Here is a 16,593-nt window from a genome sequence, read left to right as displayed (position 1 = left end):
ATAAATAAAACTATATATATATATATATATATATATATATATAATATATTTCAATTTTTCAGGGCATCATGCCGCCAGCAATTTTACAAACAACTGCAGCCAAGACAGGTTGGAAAGTAAGTACCTTGGTGTACTGATAGAACTTTAGTTAGTGTCAACATAGTGCATAATGTAAAACTAAAAAACAACTAAGTAGATGTGTCCACCAGTATATCCAGTGCAGTAGGATAGATTAAAGATGTGCTGCTACATACTGTACGATCAGGGGGTCGGGGAATTTCCTCTGTCGCCTGATGCTACACTTGATGAGGTCATCAGACTAAAAATATTCATATGCCAGTCCAACAAAAGCTAGAGATTGCATTTCAAATTTTGTGGTCTAAATTCATAATCCGTAAAATCTTTTGACCCACTTGGGTCACTAGATGGCCTCTTAGTTTAGATTCCTCTGTCAGCATATTTTTTGAGCCACCACTCATAACCATCCATATTCTGTCACCTTAAATAAAGCCCTCTCCAGACACTCAAATTTTATTAGACAAAAACATGTGACATGCCTAAATATGGCCATGATGACATCACATGATGAACATATATAGGCATGTCATGACTATATATGGGCATATAACTGTTTTTTTTTGTCACAGATCAGATATCATCCCAAGTGTTTTAATTTTTAAAGATTTAGAATGGCAACAACTGCAAGAGAAGAGATGAAGGCTTTTTGGAAACGAAATGAGCGCCTCAGGAGACCTGTATCACCTCATGTCACAATTTGGAAGTAAGAATCTCATTCAGACTTTCGTTTCATATTACAAAACAATTTAAGAAGCAATTTCTTCAAGTGCTAAAGATAAAAAGAGGATATAAAATTTTGAATGAGAGTGATGATGATAGGCCTATAGATGCAGGTTATATGCATTTATGAAAGGACGACTTGCCTACTTAGGATTACGGATTTCTTTTAACGTTAAATGTTTCATGTACCTTTAGTCATGTTACATTTGACGCATTTTAGAAATAATATTTTCTGTTATATTTCTCACTAAGATGGCAGCTTCCCGCAATCATGTCAATCGTGCACCGTGGTATGGGTATAGCTTTAACTACAGGTGAGAATTAAACTCTTCTGATAAACTGGAAATTGAACAAATATGTACCCATCATGGGTTTAAGTCATTTTGCTTAAAAATTCATTATTCCTAAATTTACCACTTTTGCATATTTGCTCTTAGTAATTTGACACCAATATTCAAATTATGAAATATGAAATATGTGTATATTTTGATATACTAAACCAAAGAAAATAAAACTATAATGAATTATACAGTAGTCTGGTGAACATTTAAACATTCCCAGGATAAGCAGTTAGCAACAATGGTACACACTATTGTCAACATCTTTTGGCAATGCTGATTGGTCATAATATATGTTAGAATAGCGTTTAATGCCAACAAGGCCTCTAAGCACTTCACATTTTTACCTCCAGTCATTGAAAAATCCTTTTCATAAATTGCATATTTTTTTGTATTTCTCGATTGTTTTGATTGTATTTTAACCTTGCTGTTGTTGTTTGAAATAAAAAATGATTGATTGATTGATGTAAAATTAACTGAACTGAACTGAGCTTGAATGAAGCACATACAGAACACATACTCATTTTGTGTTTGAATTTACCAGGTACCCACTTATACTCAATTCAAAGTAACATTCTTTTCGAATTCAGGAGTGCAGAGAGGCAACTGTAGGTAAAGTGCCTCTCCACCCAAGAGTACAATTGTTCAGTTGAATCAGGAGCCTTCCCATTGGCATCGGGAACAGCTATGCAGTGAAACACTGTAGCAGTAGTGTAGCTATTTAATGGGGAAACAGGCTTAAATCCGTTTTATTTATTAACAGGTTTATATGGATTTGGAATAGTTATGCTCATGGTACCAACAAACTTTGCAGACACGTTAGATAGAATCAAGTCCTGGTCAGTGGGGCCAGCTTTGATATCAACTTGTAAAGCTGGCATTAGTGTCGCCGCTGTTTACCACACCTTCAATGGAGTCAGGCATTTGGTAAGCATCTATGTTATCATTGGTTTGGTTATGCTGTTTGCATTGTTGTTATTATTGTAACAGTACTATTATTCCTGTTGAAATCAACATGGGGGGGGGGGGGTCATGGCAGGAAATTAGCTCCATTAAGTTGATTAAAAATTACTTTTAATTTTTCCACCCTAAAACCAGCCATGCCCCTGCAAACTATATTTATACCATTACATCATTACTATTTAAAAAAAATTATTTTACGTATTTACATGATTTCATATGAATTGATTTTAAGTATTATCAATTATTTTAAATTGGTGCAAAATATTTTATTGTCAATAGACTAGAAAATAGGTTTGTTGTGTTATGCAAGCCCCACAAACAAATTAAAAAACAAGACACATGCCTAAAATATGGTCATGATGACATCACATCATGACCATATATAGGCACATCATGGCATACTGGACAGAGCTTTAGTTATTGTCAACTCATGTTTTGTTTCAACTTTCTTTGCAGATGTGGGATACAGGTCGTGGGTTCAACATGCACATCCTTTACAGATCAGGCTTTGTAGTTATAGGACTTTCTGCTGTGTCTGCTGTTGCCCTCTTCTTATGGAAACCTTAGATATGAATGGGCAAAAATTTGAAATATCTACCTGTACCAAGAGTCAACAGAGTAGCAGTTGTTGGAATAGCAATGGAATTTACAAAAACTGTATAGACTTTCAAAATCTGCTTCAAAAATGTTTGATTTAGAAACTAAAGTGATAGATATTGAGATATTCAATTAATTTGAATTAATAAATTATGTTTTGATTTTGAAATGTTGAGGTTTTTCATTTATATATGTACTGTAATATATACTGGTACGTTACTTTACAGGTCTACCATGTTGTATAACTTTGTAAACCATGCTGGGGTTACAAAGCTATACTGTATTAATTTTATAATTCAAAATTGGCCTTTCCAGTGTGTCAATCAACTGACCAATCAGAATATTGCTAAAATTATGTGCTTTGTGGGCTTAACAGAAAGGACAGCTTAGGTCACAATTATTTATTAATTAATATTTTGTTAGCAACCATTTAGTTGAGAAAAACCTATGAAGTAATCACAATATTCAAAATGAAAACAACGCTGACAGTTATTCGGAAATTCATATACTGTATTTCAAATTTATTTTTTCTATGGCTAGTTAAATTGCATTTAAAAAATTCATAAATATTTATTAATTAATGATTGAGTGTGCAGTGAAAAGTTAGCATCCTTAAAAAACGTATAAAATTATGGACCTTAAATGAAAAAAATGTATGAAACATGTAAACTTAACTTGCACCACACATCATGCATCAGATCTGTTTGTGAATTATTTATCAATGCATCGTAGTTCTTAAATCCAAAAACATTTTTGTTAAGTGTACAATCATGGCAATTTAAACACGTCTGTATTAATAATAGCAATTCGTCAAAGATAATTTGTGAGGTCTCACCACAAAATTAGTATCAAGGTCAGATAATCAAAAATTGAGTTACCTGTAATACAATATTATATTTGGGTAATCACATTATAGGCTTTAATTTGGTCTTTGTGAATGGCTTCTCAAGGATAAGTAGATCCAGAGATGTGAGCATTTGAAGTTTAGGTGTATGAGAACCATGTTTCAAGAAAATCGGCCTCAAAGATAAACTAACCTGTACAAATAACAGGACTAGAATTACAGAATATGTGCAAAGAACACTGTTTTAGTAAGAAAATATAAGTATCAAGTTATTCAAATTTATAAAAACAAAAAATTTTGTAAAAATTTAGACTGTGACCTATTTTGGTGAATATCTCAATATGATTTCACCAACAATGTGTCTCATTTCATGGTGAGACCTCACAAATTATAAATACTTCTTGAAATAAAGTTGATATATAATTTCAAAATTAGAATAAATTTTATTATAGTGCACAATACACTTTCTAAGCAATTTAAATATTTTAAAAATAAATTAAAGTATCATACTGTATCTCCATCCATTATTCAACCTTTATCTTCTTTATACCAGTATTCAATTCTATTGCACTAACTTGGAGTGGCCACATCCCTCCTATAATACCTGCTTGGATAGATACACCATAAGCTACTGCCAACTCGGGATCCACCCCAACATTTGGCTGTTTGCCAAAAAATTCCGCAATGAGTGAACGCACTTTTGGTATCCGGGTAGACCCACCGACCAAAACTATCTCATCAACAGCCTGCGGTGTCAATTCAATAGTTTCTAAAACCTTTTTGATTGGTACCAACACCTTGAGGAAAAGGTCCTCATTAAGTTTTTCAAACTGTGCACGTGTGACATTAACATTATAAATAGCGCCCTCACCCATTGAAGGTAAAGAAAGGGAAACTGCGACAGACTCTTTGCTCGTGAGGTTAAGCTTTACGTCTTCTATAAAAAGCCTTAATCGCTGTATATCTTCTGCATTTGTTAAAGGTTTTCTAAATTTGCGTTCAATGGAATCCTGCATGAACTGGTTTAGCCTAAGGTTGAAGTCCTGCCCTCCTAAATGGTTATTGCCTGTGAAATAAAATAATAACAGCATGTTTTTATATGGGGCCTTTTCCTGGAATTAATTATTCAGTCATAATAAAATGAACATAAATTATAATTCAAAAAACTACATGGATGCAGACCATCAACAAAGACCTAAAACTACATATTAATAATATGAAGACAGCCGTTTCAAAAGAAGAAAAGATGATGAGAATGATATAGTGATGAACTGAATTTACTGATTTATGTATCTTGCAATGTTCCAACTTACCAGCCATGGCTAATGTTAGGAACATTCCACCTTGCACATTGAGTAGAGACACATCCAGTGTCCCCCCACCCAGGTCCACGACAAGGACATTCTCCACACCTTCCTTGCCGTGCAGGCCATAGGCCAGAGCTGCTGCGGTGGGTTCATTGATCAGTCGCAATACTTCTATACCTGAGGAGCAATTATAAATATTTTAGTTACCACAAGAGAAGATTAGAGAAGGTTATACAGTAATAACTGGTAGAAATAGGGGCCTGAAATGAATGGGGGAAGGGATTCTATGGTTCGGCCGCACCTGTACTTGAGCGACCCCTCTCTGATAAACTGTTCTGGGCTTTGTCCCTGACTCCCACAGGAGTCGTTGTCATGGACACCAACAGAAGCCTGGGATTCCCTTGTCTCCTGGTTTTCATAGGTTAACCCCCTATGGAACCATGGTTAAGAGTCTGGAATAATAGCAAAATAGTATTAAAACATTAGTGGTGTTGGTGGAAGTGTTCTTGGTGGTGACAGTGGTGTTGATAATAGTGGTATTGGTAGTCCTGTATTTGGTAGTTGTGCTGTTGGTGGTGGTGGTTGTGGTGATGGTGGCTTTGGCAGGTACTGTCAGCAACAGCAGACAGTAGTAGTAGAAGTATTAGTACTCTAATATAGTAGAGCTAAGTAGTATTAGCAGTAATAGCAGCATTAGCAAAATCAGCAGCAGTAGTAGTTTTAAACCGTAGCGTCTTACCTGCTTGTTTAGCTGCCTGGATGGTATAGTTCCTCTGAATGTCATCAAATTCTGCTGGCACCGACATCACTGCCTTTGTGATACTACTAGTGAGGTTTGCTTCAGCAGTTCTGCGCAACTCTGCCAGTATTCTGGAGCCTATGTACTCAGGGCTTACTTCTGTAGTATTTCCACTTTTTCCCACCACAAATCTAATCAATCCATTGTGTTCTTTCAACTTAAAAAAGTAGCAATTATCAAAATTTAATTCAATGATTATGATGCATAATACAGTGTAAAGAACTGCTTATGCAGTAGCAGGTCAAAACGGCAATAAACCAAAACGGCAATGAACCAAAATGGCAATGACGAGTACTAAAACGGCAACAGACCGAAATGGCAAAGGAGCGAAATCAATGCCAAGACTAGCAAGCACCGCTGGGTGCGGGCCGCAGTTTATAATTTTCTGAATTGTTTTGAAATTGTCCCGATAGGCAAATCAAATACTGTATTGCCATGGGCTCTTTTTTCCATTTTAATATTTATTATTATTATTATTTCGCATTTTTTTACTTTTATGACTTTAAAATTTATAAATTGTTTGGCCTCATTTTGTCTGTATTTTGAAAGTTTTAATTATTTAAATGTTTTACTGCTTTTATATTGAATTTGTATAATTTTTATTATTATTACTGTATTATTGTTATTGATATTACTGCTGATGCTATTTAGTCTCATTTTTACCGTATTTAATCGTAGTACACTTTCATGTTTATAATTAGTTTATTTTAATTAGTTTTATTTAGTATATTCATACAATCATTAATTTAACAAGAGCATTTTAAATTGCCACACTTTGGTTTTTGTATAATGAATGTTAGTTCCTTTTCATTTGTATTGTGAAATTTTATTGTATTTTAGATATTTTTACCTTCCCCAGCCTGGGGGTTTTTGTTGAATAAATTGAAATTAAAATTGAATTGAAATATATAATACACTATCAAGAAATATCACATCAAGTTGTCTCAAATGTTTAGTTTAGTAGTAATTTTTCTGTGTTTGACAGACCTGTTTGCATTTGTTTTTGGAATCATTGCTGACGAGTGGATACATTTTTGAAAATAAAAAATATTTTACAGTAGCTTTAAGCTCTGTCCAGACTATCAAATTTTATTTAACAAAAACATGTGACATGCCTAAATATGGTCATGATGACATCACATGACCATATATAGGCACATCATGACTATATATAGGCACATCATGACTATATATGGGCACATCATGACCATATATAGGCACATCATGATTATATATGGGCATACAATAGTGTGGACAGAGCTTTTAGGAAAATCAATTTCAGGATGTTTTTAAAAACATTCAGAAATTAAATGTCAATTAAAATAATTTACCTTAAAATTGTACCTTTCTGCCTCTTTGACAAATTCTTCAGGTGAGAACCTCTTGCCAATGAATCTCTTGGCGTCATATATTGTGTTAGCTGGGTTATGCTCAGCCTGGGCTAGGGCTGAGTACCCTACCAGCTCAGTCTCTGGAGTAAAAGCTACCATACTTGGTATTGTCTTATGGTGAGCTGAATCTAATATCACCTGGAATTAAAAACATATAGACAAAATAGACAATAAATTATGAGGGGAAAAACACCACAGTCCTAATTGCAAATTGTTAATTAGTGAGATTTCCAAGCATAGAATGGAATTTAGGGTGATTCTCCTCTCAAAAAAGAAACAGAATTTTTTAATTTCCTCTGACTTTCAAATTTAGAGAAATACATGTTATTTAGCCCCTTTTGTGGCTTTTTTTTATTTGTAGGGGATAGTGTGTGATGAAATAAAGTGTTAACTTTAAATCCCAACCACCCCACACACATAGTTTGTTGCACATCTACATCTTTAGAAATTTGGGAAAACACTGACAAAGGAGAAAGTGATAAAATATTGTGATGACTTACTTCTACATCACCTGTAACAGCGTGGTACACTCCAATGCATGAAAATGTTGTTCCGAGGTCAATTCCGACTATCCTAGGCTTTGGTGGAGGTAAGAATTGTTGGCCTAAGTACCCAGCTAATAACAATGCTAAAATAGATGCACCTGGAAAATTATGAATTCAATAAAATGTTTAGTTATCAAAATCATAAATAAGGCCTAGTTGCTACTAGGCCATAACATAAACGCCAAAGTGCAATTTGTATGGGATCAACCATTCTCGTGGAACAATTTGTACATAAGTATACACTGTAGGAAACCGGTGGTCTAGTAGTTAATACACCAGGCTAGTTATCTGGAGGTTGTGGGTTCGATTCAAATCCGAATCACATGCGAGATTGTTTTCACAAGTATTTAGTAATGTACTGAGCAAAAAACATCATTCATATTATTTCTGCAGACGCAAAACGTCATCGGCATAGGAAACCAAACACCAAAAAATAACGGGTCATATGATTCTTGCTTTCCCTTGATTAGGTTTGAATATACAGTAAAATCATTTTGGGCCATGGGCCAAGGTCACAAAAAGATCATCCATTATTTTTGGGAGGGATATATATGGTGCAGGCCTTTTAAAAGTCAGGTAAATGACTACTATTTATATTATCATATCCCCATGTTTTATGAAAGACAGTTTTGTCTTTTTGGTGTGACAGTAAACTATCTTAGTTCTATCTAATTTCAAACAACTTAATAGATGGTGATCTAGGCTAGGCCTACCAGTACTACCTAGCCTATAGATAGGCCTAGAGTCTCATAAGCTCAGATATAGTTAGTAGTAGAAAGGGCATACTACTACTCTAGTAGTAGTAGGCCTAGCCTTAGCCTAGTTTCAATCAAGGAAGGTGAAGTCGACGTTTATTATATATATAATGCTATTGATACGCTAAAGAATTAATCTAATTATTATATTTGATAAACAATAATTATTGACAGTACATACCCAAAATTGATACTGCAGTACTCATCGTCTGATGTGGGTATTGCTACGGTGCCTCTAATGAATTTTCTTACTTTACAAAACCATCCATATGTTGTTACATGTTTAATAGTTCCTTTTCAGATGCTTCCGGTTGATAAACTACGAGAGAGGGCGTGATCATACTTTCGTCAAAAATGTTTTGTTTATAATTTGCATGACAACAATATGGCGGCTACCGCTCCAGCGACGGAAGCAAAAACAACAGTTTTCATAGGTAGTTCAGATGAAGATAAGGCTTGTGCTAAATTGTTTTGGCAGTCTGTTAATTTGCATCCTACTATTGAATCAAGACTAGTATCAGGAGATATGAGACAGCGTTTACCTATTGCGCCTCGGTCTGGTCAGTGTAAGTCATTCGGATTCTGACGGAAGGGAAGTCCGCTCCCGCTACGGACGATCCTACCGCCGTAGGCCTAGGCCTAGGCTAGTATTCTGTTGGACAATAAATAGGGGCCTAACCCAGCAGTACATAAGTAGTATCCTAAATTCGGCGCTAATGCATAAGTTCACCTCATCTTCAAAATCAAACTTCCAAGTTGTAATTTCCTTAAATATTCATGTATTATGCAAAAACATTCATTTACCCACACGATTGAAACTATTATATGACAAATCCAGCTTGTGTTATTAAGAAAAATTCGGTTTTACGCTGCTCTCTCGAGTGGCTCCCATCCGATCGCTTTTCGGCCATCTTGTAAATGAAATGGTTGCCAGAATCACATATATATGATTTCTTGTAACTTAGGGAATCAATTGTTTAACACTGTGCGCTACTATACACATTTTGATTCTAGTTGCGCACAGTGATAATGAATAGGATAAAATTAAATTCAGTTGATGGGCATTGCATCGAATGCATAAGTTCACCTCAAGCTCACAATCAAACTTCCAAGTTGTATGCCTTTAGCTACACGATTTACACCGTTCAGGGGCGGATCCAGAAATGTCCAAAAGGGGGGGCCGGAGGGGGGCCGAAAGTTGGGCCGATTGAGACAACACTGTCGTAGGGGGTCCGGGGGCATGCCCCCGCGAAATTTTTGCATTAACAATCATTATTAGGGTACCTAACTAGGCCTAGGCCCAGATTATGTTGATAGGTATCTAGACGAGGTCTATGCCATGGCCCAGGTTGTTTGTGTCTACCAGACTTACAATTATATTATTATTAGATTCATTATTAGTATTTGTAAATACAGCCACTACGTAGACATACTTACTGTAATTGGATATGCTTTCCGTGTTGTGCAGCAAGTCTCGTTTCCGTGTGGAGTTGCAGATATGCAAATGCCCTGACCTGGAGTCATAGTGTTTTCGAGGCCGGCCGGCCGGCCGTAATTGACATTGCAAGGGTTTTGTCACTACATTAACAATCAATAACTTCATAATTGATAGTTTCATTAAACGTTTGTTTATTTTTCTTTAAAAAGAACTAGAAGCACATCTTCAAAAGGCTCACAAGGAGACTATTTATGAAGAAAGTAAAAGAATTACAAATCAGGTAAAATATGTCCACGTACCTTTGCACGCTAATTTATGGCCCAGTTATTATATAGTCTATTTTTTTTGTAATTTGAAATCCTTAAATATTTTGCAAATGAATAGTTTGTGTCAAATTATTTTGCTTTTTATAATGTTCCTCATCAACATCCTTATCGTGTGTTATCTTATTAATATCACCACCATCATTATCATCATTTTCTTTATGATCCTGATTTGCATATGCATTGTACTTTTTTGTGTTTATAACCTGATATGCATTTTTTTTAAATGGTTGTCAACTGCTAAGAATTTAGTTTACACAAGCATCTGTCTGTGGTTGTTTGAATTAAAGAAACATCATTTGCCATACATTAAAAATGATTTGTCAGAGAGTTACTGTACTCCCGAACCTTATGAATATTGATGAGGTTGTGACGAATAACGTCTAATTACGTGATTGCAGGCTTTAGGTAGAGAAGCTAATCTTGCACTACTTGAAAAGAGGAAGAAAGAGCGACATGATAAGGAAATGTTGTCAAATCAGAAAAGACGAGAGCGCCACCAGGCGAAGCTTAAAGGAAATTACATGAATGATGAGGAGTTTAACGAGGATAGCGATGATGATGCTGTGACTGCAATGAAAGAACTTGATAAATTTGAACAAAGACTTCTTAAAGAAAAGCCAAATCTTTGATTGTGCAAATACTTATAGCAGGCCAAGGCTAAAAATACTCTATACCAGGCCTATGTTGAGAATCGGTGTGGGAGTCACTTTGGATGTGGGCTGCATTTCCACATCTATCAAAGAAATTAGGAATTTTGGCAGTTAAGACGGGGAAGAGAAGGGGAAGTTGAATCATATGTTTATATTTAATAATAATTATATTTCCTAAGGATTGCTGCAGAAGGGAATATTATTTTTTTATTGTATGCAGTACTGTACTATTTTTTGTTTATTTTCCTGCATTATAATTTGGAGGCCTATTAATGATGTGAAGTGCAAAAAGGCACTGCACAATATGGCTATATAAATGTAAATTATTATTATTTTTATTATTATTATTTATTTATTTATTTATTAATACTATTATTAATAAACTCAACACAATAACATTAACAAAATTCCACTGTAGTTTTATCTTTTCATGTCTTTATTTTTTTAATGTATTACACATACAAATACATTAAAAATGGTAACAATCACTGACATCAATCATTGCAACAAGGAAGACTATATACACTCATAGATGATGACGTCATTGCATAGAGGTACAAGTGCTTAAGTATTAAATATGAATTAAAACAATACAATCCGTGGATATAGTCATGCTTAGGGCCTACAGCTTCAACGCAATGAGTAACCATAACAAAAGTTACAATGCAATTGAAATGTGTTACGGCAACCACGCCCTCATTAGGTGGGACTACCGGCTCTTTTACATGGTAAAATGTGGTAGGCTTTTTATAAACGTCATATGATTGTTCTCAAAATTTTGGCTCAAACAATGGCTTTAAGAAACAAAATAAAATATTTCATTACACTCGTCAGTGAAAACTGAACTGCAGACCTAGGAGAAAATGTTCAATTAGAGTATGTAATTACCAAAGCTATTATTCGAGAGGCTGAAATATCAAGCATTACCCGAAAGGACATTTCAGGAACATCCATCTGATAAATATCGTAACCATAATATATTATTTAATTTTTTGACTAAAATTACATTCGTACCATTATCACTATGTTCACACACATCAGGAAAAAACGGTATTTACATATTGGTTACATTCGTACGCATGCGTCGTGTATGTATTCCTTGAACGCAATGAACAAGAAGCGATGTACAAATTCCGTATAATTTACGAAAACTTTCGCAGCAATCAAATCATTAACAGTAATAATGATACAGTTATGGGTCATTTAACCCCAGATAAATAGTTTTATTTTTGTATTAAAATCGAAAATTAGCGCCCAGTCCATAGGCAACTGGTGGATAATTCGTCCACATGGGAAATACATTAGAAACCAAAGTTGTGAATCGATGTGCTGCAACATTCCATATAGGACAGAAAATTAGATTGATGAACAAATCGCAAATGTACGGTTTTCTGTGTATGATCTCCCATGTGTACGAAAAAGCCAAGATGTGCGATCACATAGTTACATTACAAAAGCTATATCATATATTTTATATACTTTATATATTTATTGGTAGAGAGCCAACTGGCAAATTTAGTTTACATCGGCCAGCCGTATGTTCTCATCAAAGGAAATTGGTTAATGATGGAAGATATAAAATTTGAGGTACAACAAAACATACCTTTTCAAAATATAGTACAGTATTATTAGTGATTTTAATGTTTGTGCTTCAATGTATATTTATCAAATACACAAGCTAAATCGCTTTAGACGGCCACGAACCTTTAAAATTATCTTTGATTGCGCTGTAAACAAAGTTTTTCGTTACTTATGAAACTGAAAGAGACAATCTAAAGCAGAAAACTATAACTAGGTACATTAAAATAATACACAGAAAATGAATATGCAAATTATATTGATAAAATAAATTGTCTTTAAATAATATATTATAAAAAGCTAAATGGTTGGCAATTCTACATATCATACCCTTCATCAAAATCGAACTTAACAACTGACCAATCAGAATAGGGCGAAGAGTACGCGCCTGTTCCATTATACACACGGGTTGTTTTTAAAAAGCATGTGCTTACATACGTTGATATGTTGCGTAAAACCTTAGCAACAATTTCCAAGGGGCGGGGCTTAGAGGAAATTGTTAAGAATATAATGGAGTTTTAAAGAGACTCAGAGATTAATACTAGACAGTATAATGCATAGCCAAGTATCGAAATGCACGCCATCGTGTCGGGATTCAATATTTCGACATTAATTATATCATCATCAGGAATGGATGATCAATACTAGTAATAGAGAAATTAAATCTCATATGAGATCTCATAATGCAAACGCTAAATCTCATGGGTTAAGGGATAAGGTTATTATTGTTATTATATAACAAATAGAACAATAGATAGATCACATAAAATTTAACTTGATAATAGAGAAACACCCTCATCAGTGAAAAATGGTTGAAAAAAATAAACATAGTCCCTATCGGGACTTCCAACAGCCCATCCCAGCCAATCAGATCACCACCGTTCAATTATTCTACCATGTGCTACGAGGCGAAGCTGTTCCCATAAACATCATATGATTTAATAATTTATTGTTTATTAATTAATTGCGTATCAGGTCTCAAAGAAAAGGGTTCTAACACATAAAACTTAATAAGCATAAATATAATGTATTTACAGAAGTTTTGGAGGAGCCGTCGGCAGCATAATATGTATTATAATTCACAATATTGCTAGTTTTAAATTCTAGAATTAAAATAAGTTGAATCTAAATAAATAAGAGTTTTATAAAATACCCTGTGATACACTTTACACATTGCTTCATTTCTCGCACATTAATTTACACGTCATACATTACTTATTACCACATATTACTTTAAACGTCACACATTACACTCTTCTGAACTCACCAACATAGTAACACAAACAAAAAAGAATTCAATAAAAACATATAAAAAAGGGAAACAAATTATCGAATCTAAAACCATTCAATACAAACATATAAAAAGGAAACAAAATATGTCAGTAATAGAGAATCACTCAAACATTATTAAAACGGAATGTATATTCAATAATTACAGTAGTTAAAGGTTAAACATACAAAAGTAGGTAGATAACTGCAATAGTTCATAAATTATTAATCTGTATTATATAAGTAACAATTCTAAAGATACATTATACTGAATGAAAGAATTCGTTGTTCTGTTTATGTTCTGTTTAAGTGAGAAAGAGTGGATACGAATCCACATTTTACTATATTTGGTAAGAGTAGTTATCAAAAAGTTACAGTTCAGACAAAAATTAATTCTATACCAACGCATTATACACACAAATACAATGCTAATTATAAGAAAATTGAAATAATAAACAAAATAATAGAACTCAAATTATTTTAAAAATAGCTAATGTCACGTTTAGAATTCGAGTCATGCATATGAATATATATATATATATATATATATATATATATATACAGTATACATATATATTGCATATATAATTTAATAGTTAATTATATATATTATATATTCCTCTTTTAAGTGTTATCTAAATTATATAAAGTCAAAAACGTTCGTTGTATATAATAATAATAATATGATTCAAATTACTTATTAAGCCTTCGGATTTTAAAAATCTATTTCGATATCAATTGGAGAACTCCAATCCAACAGATAGCAAGCCTCTATATAAATCTAAAATATCCAAATATTTAAATATATTTAACATAAAAGGCCATACAAAAGTTATTTGATATTCTTTACTGGCAAGCAAGCGTGTACATTTCAATTAGGCCTTGAAACCAATATTCTGACAAGCCTCGGTTATTGTATTTACATTATTGCTGGAATTACTACACATATACTATTGAGAAAATTAATAAGGCGTTCATAACCCAAAAATATTCTTGTTTCTTATTGATTTTTTTCTTCCATAGCTCTTATACTGTACTTATTTAGAATATTTAGCTTTGTGAGGACGTCAAAACGATGTGTGTAAAAAAATATTGGACAATGACTTTTAACCTTTTAACGAAATACTATATATAGTTTTCAATACATGAGTTTTACTATTTAAAAACAATTCTCTTCTGAAATTAATATAAACTAAATACCTGTAGTTACTACTTAAGAACTGAGATTGTCCCGATAAGTTAACACTAATGATGAGGATGATGATAATTAAATGATAATAGTAATAATTATTGTATTAATGTTATTGATATTAATTATAACAATTATGGCGATTATTAATTTTATTATTGATTTTAGTATCACCATAATCATCAAAGGGTCAAAGTTTACTATACTTAAAGGGTAAAACATGGCTTCACAAACAAATGTTTTCTTTGCCAATTTAAAAGTGAATTATTGCACAATATCAAAATTATAAATAAAATATTACCATATTAGCAGCCTAACGAGATTTATCCATATAATATAGCCTATTTCAAGCGGGTACATAATCGTATGCAATTTATGACTGGGCGTGCTTGTCCTCAACACACTTTTCATTCTAAAACTTGGCAGAATCTTGGACTTTGACACACTTTTCAATATATATACTCAGCAGGACGTTGTTGAAGAGAAACTTTCACCAGTTTTCTGCTGATCGCAGTTATCTAGGATGTAGCATACGTTATCATCAATCGCTGCACCTGATTGGCTGGGAGAAAATGAATGCAGCTGGTTGCTGAGGTCAGATCCTTGACTTGGAACAGTATTGGTTGGAAGTTGGACTGAATTTGGATTGAAGTCAATGGTTTGCAACTCAATAAGATTACTGTCCAATGAATCCATTGATATAGTTTCTTTGGTCTCCATTGGATCAAAATGTTGAGACCACAGATTGAGGTTTCCGTGGTCTGTTGTGAATTCTGGCGTGGATAATGATTTTGCTAGTATCTCCGCTGTTCTTGAAGATTGTGCCGTAACATTGCATGCGCTTGCTGTGAGCACTTCGTGACGTTTGTACCCGGAACGCCGCTCGATATGTGGATACGAACCAACGGAGGGCGGTCGGTTCAGATTTAGATTTGCTGGATCTGTTCCCTGATGCTCCGAGGAGTTCCGGAGGATGTATGCTTTCTGGCGAGAAGGATTTGCGAAGTGAAAGTAGATGTTTGAATCACTGTTATCGTCATCTAATGATGACCACATATTATGCCCTGAGACGGCACCATTTTGTTTTGCATACGTCTTGTTGCTAACATAAGCTTGCCTGATATGGTGAGGATATCCTCTTGTTAAAATCTCGAATATAGCGTCGCGTTTCTCTTCGAATTTTTGCTCTAACTCGTCTAGTTTTGAGAAGACGACTTCTATTTTATTGTTAAGATCACTGTTGGCTACAATGGGACTGACGTCCTCTACGACTATATGTGGCATTGACGTGGTTCCCTGATCGACATCCAGAAAGTCTTTGGTAGGTTCTGCACATAGGTAGGAAAGGTCCAACTCATCTTCATAATAATCATCTCCATCATCTTGATTGTCCCGTTTGGTGCTACATTGTTTTGATTGTATTCTGTGTCTTTTCTCGAATGTATTTCCCAACTCCATGGTAATGAGAGGATCCAACTCCTCTGAAATATAATCAAACATTGCTTTTTTTAAGTTCATTACATAGTTAAAATTTAACATACCGAAATTCAAATTTAAAGTAGCCCGTGTACTACCGAGTTATCGAAGCTGACGATTACTATTTTCGAGCAATGTCAAGACATCAAAACAAATTGCACTAAAATCTGATTATGAAAACCAAGAAAAGTTAGCCAAATCCACTCTGAAATTGAAAAGCCGTTTGCAGCTGCGCAGTAGCGGAAGCAGCAGTAATAATAACAGCAGTGCTGCAGTAGTACTAGTGATATTGGTAGTAGCAGCAGTGCAGCAACAGAGTGGTGTAAGTAG

At 34.1% G+C, this 16,593-nt stretch overlaps 4 protein-coding genes across 4 annotated transcripts in view; 2 read left to right on the top strand and 2 right to left on the bottom strand.

The window, feature by feature from the left end:
• Positions 1–62: 62 nt before the first annotated feature.
• On the top strand, positions 63–3,498 carry LOC117118746 (succinate dehydrogenase cytochrome b560 subunit, mitochondrial-like; the record flags this gene model as incomplete). Its single annotated transcript, XM_033263430.1, is given in 5 exon segments — positions 63–116; positions 683–781; positions 1,051–1,112; positions 1,900–2,063; positions 2,556–3,498. Coding segments are annotated over 5 exon segments (490 nt in total), but the record flags the coding sequence as incomplete, so codon positions are not given.
• Positions 3,499–3,900: 402 nt separating this feature from the next.
• Positions 3,901–8,654, bottom strand: LOC117118718 (heat shock 70 kDa protein 13-like). The gene is made up of 6 exons (XM_033263395.1): positions 8,519–8,654; positions 7,538–7,680; positions 6,978–7,175; positions 5,587–5,803; positions 4,854–5,024; positions 3,901–4,606 (listed from the first exon to the last, which is right to left on the bottom strand). Exons 1-6 carry the CDS (start codon positions 8,541–8,543, stop codon positions 4,065–4,067), a joined length of 1,296 nt encoding a protein of 431 aa, XP_033119286.1. The 5' UTR covers positions 8,544–8,654; the 3' UTR covers positions 3,901–4,064.
• A 24-nt stretch (positions 8,655–8,678) lies between these two features.
• LOC117119124 (UPF0722 protein-like) lies at positions 8,679–11,158 on the top strand. The gene is made up of 3 exons (XM_033263941.1): positions 8,679–8,915; positions 9,985–10,055; positions 10,500–11,158. The coding sequence occupies exons 1-3, from the start codon at positions 8,723–8,725 to the stop codon at positions 10,728–10,730; spliced, it is 495 nt and encodes a 164-aa protein (XP_033119832.1). The 5' UTR covers positions 8,679–8,722; the 3' UTR covers positions 10,731–11,158.
• An 11-nt stretch (positions 11,159–11,169) lies between these two features.
• Positions 11,170–16,593, bottom strand: part of LOC117118698 (potassium voltage-gated channel unc-103-like) — a gene marked incomplete in the record, with an annotated part of 27,208 nt that continues 21,784 nt past the window's right edge. Inside the window, 1 exon segment of the mRNA XM_033263363.1 lies at positions 11,170–16,268. Within this exon segment, the coding sequence (XP_033119254.1) occupies positions 15,250–16,268 (1,019 nt within the window).

The sequence above is a fragment of the Anneissia japonica genome, unplaced genomic scaffold (assembly GCF_011630105.1).
Source record: "Anneissia japonica isolate Jap-2015-1 unplaced genomic scaffold, ASM1163010v1 scaffold7370_len818893_cov191, whole genome shotgun sequence".
In the NCBI taxonomy this organism is placed as follows: Eukaryota; Metazoa; Echinodermata; class Crinoidea; order Comatulida; family Comatulidae; genus Anneissia; species Anneissia japonica.
This window is presented reverse-complemented; position numbering and strand designations above follow the sequence as displayed.

Excerpts from the sequence above, each read along its gene's own strand:
- LOC117118718 (XM_033263395.1), bottom strand. The coding sequence starts at position 8,543 with ATGAGTACTGCAGTATCAATTTTGG. Across the intron at positions 5,025-5,586 it reads CCAGGCAGCTAAACAAGCAG|GTATAGAAGTATTGCGACTG; the intron begins GTAAGACGCTAC and ends ATTGCTCCTCAG. Across the intron at positions 4,607-4,853 it reads CCTAACATTAGCCATGGCTG|GCAATAACCATTTAGGAGGG; the intron begins GTAAGTTGGAAC and ends TTTATTTCACAG.
- LOC117119124 (XM_033263941.1), top strand. The coding sequence starts at position 8,723 with ATGGCGGCTACCGCTCCAGCGACGGAAGCAAAAACAACAGTTTTCATA. Across the intron at positions 8,916-9,984 it reads TGGTCAGTGTAAGTCATTCG|AACTAGAAGCACATCTTCAA; the intron begins GATTCTGACGGA and ends TTCTTTAAAAAG. Across the intron at positions 10,056-10,499 it reads GTAAAAGAATTACAAATCAG|GCTTTAGGTAGAGAAGCTAA; the intron begins GTAAAATATGTC and ends ACGTGATTGCAG.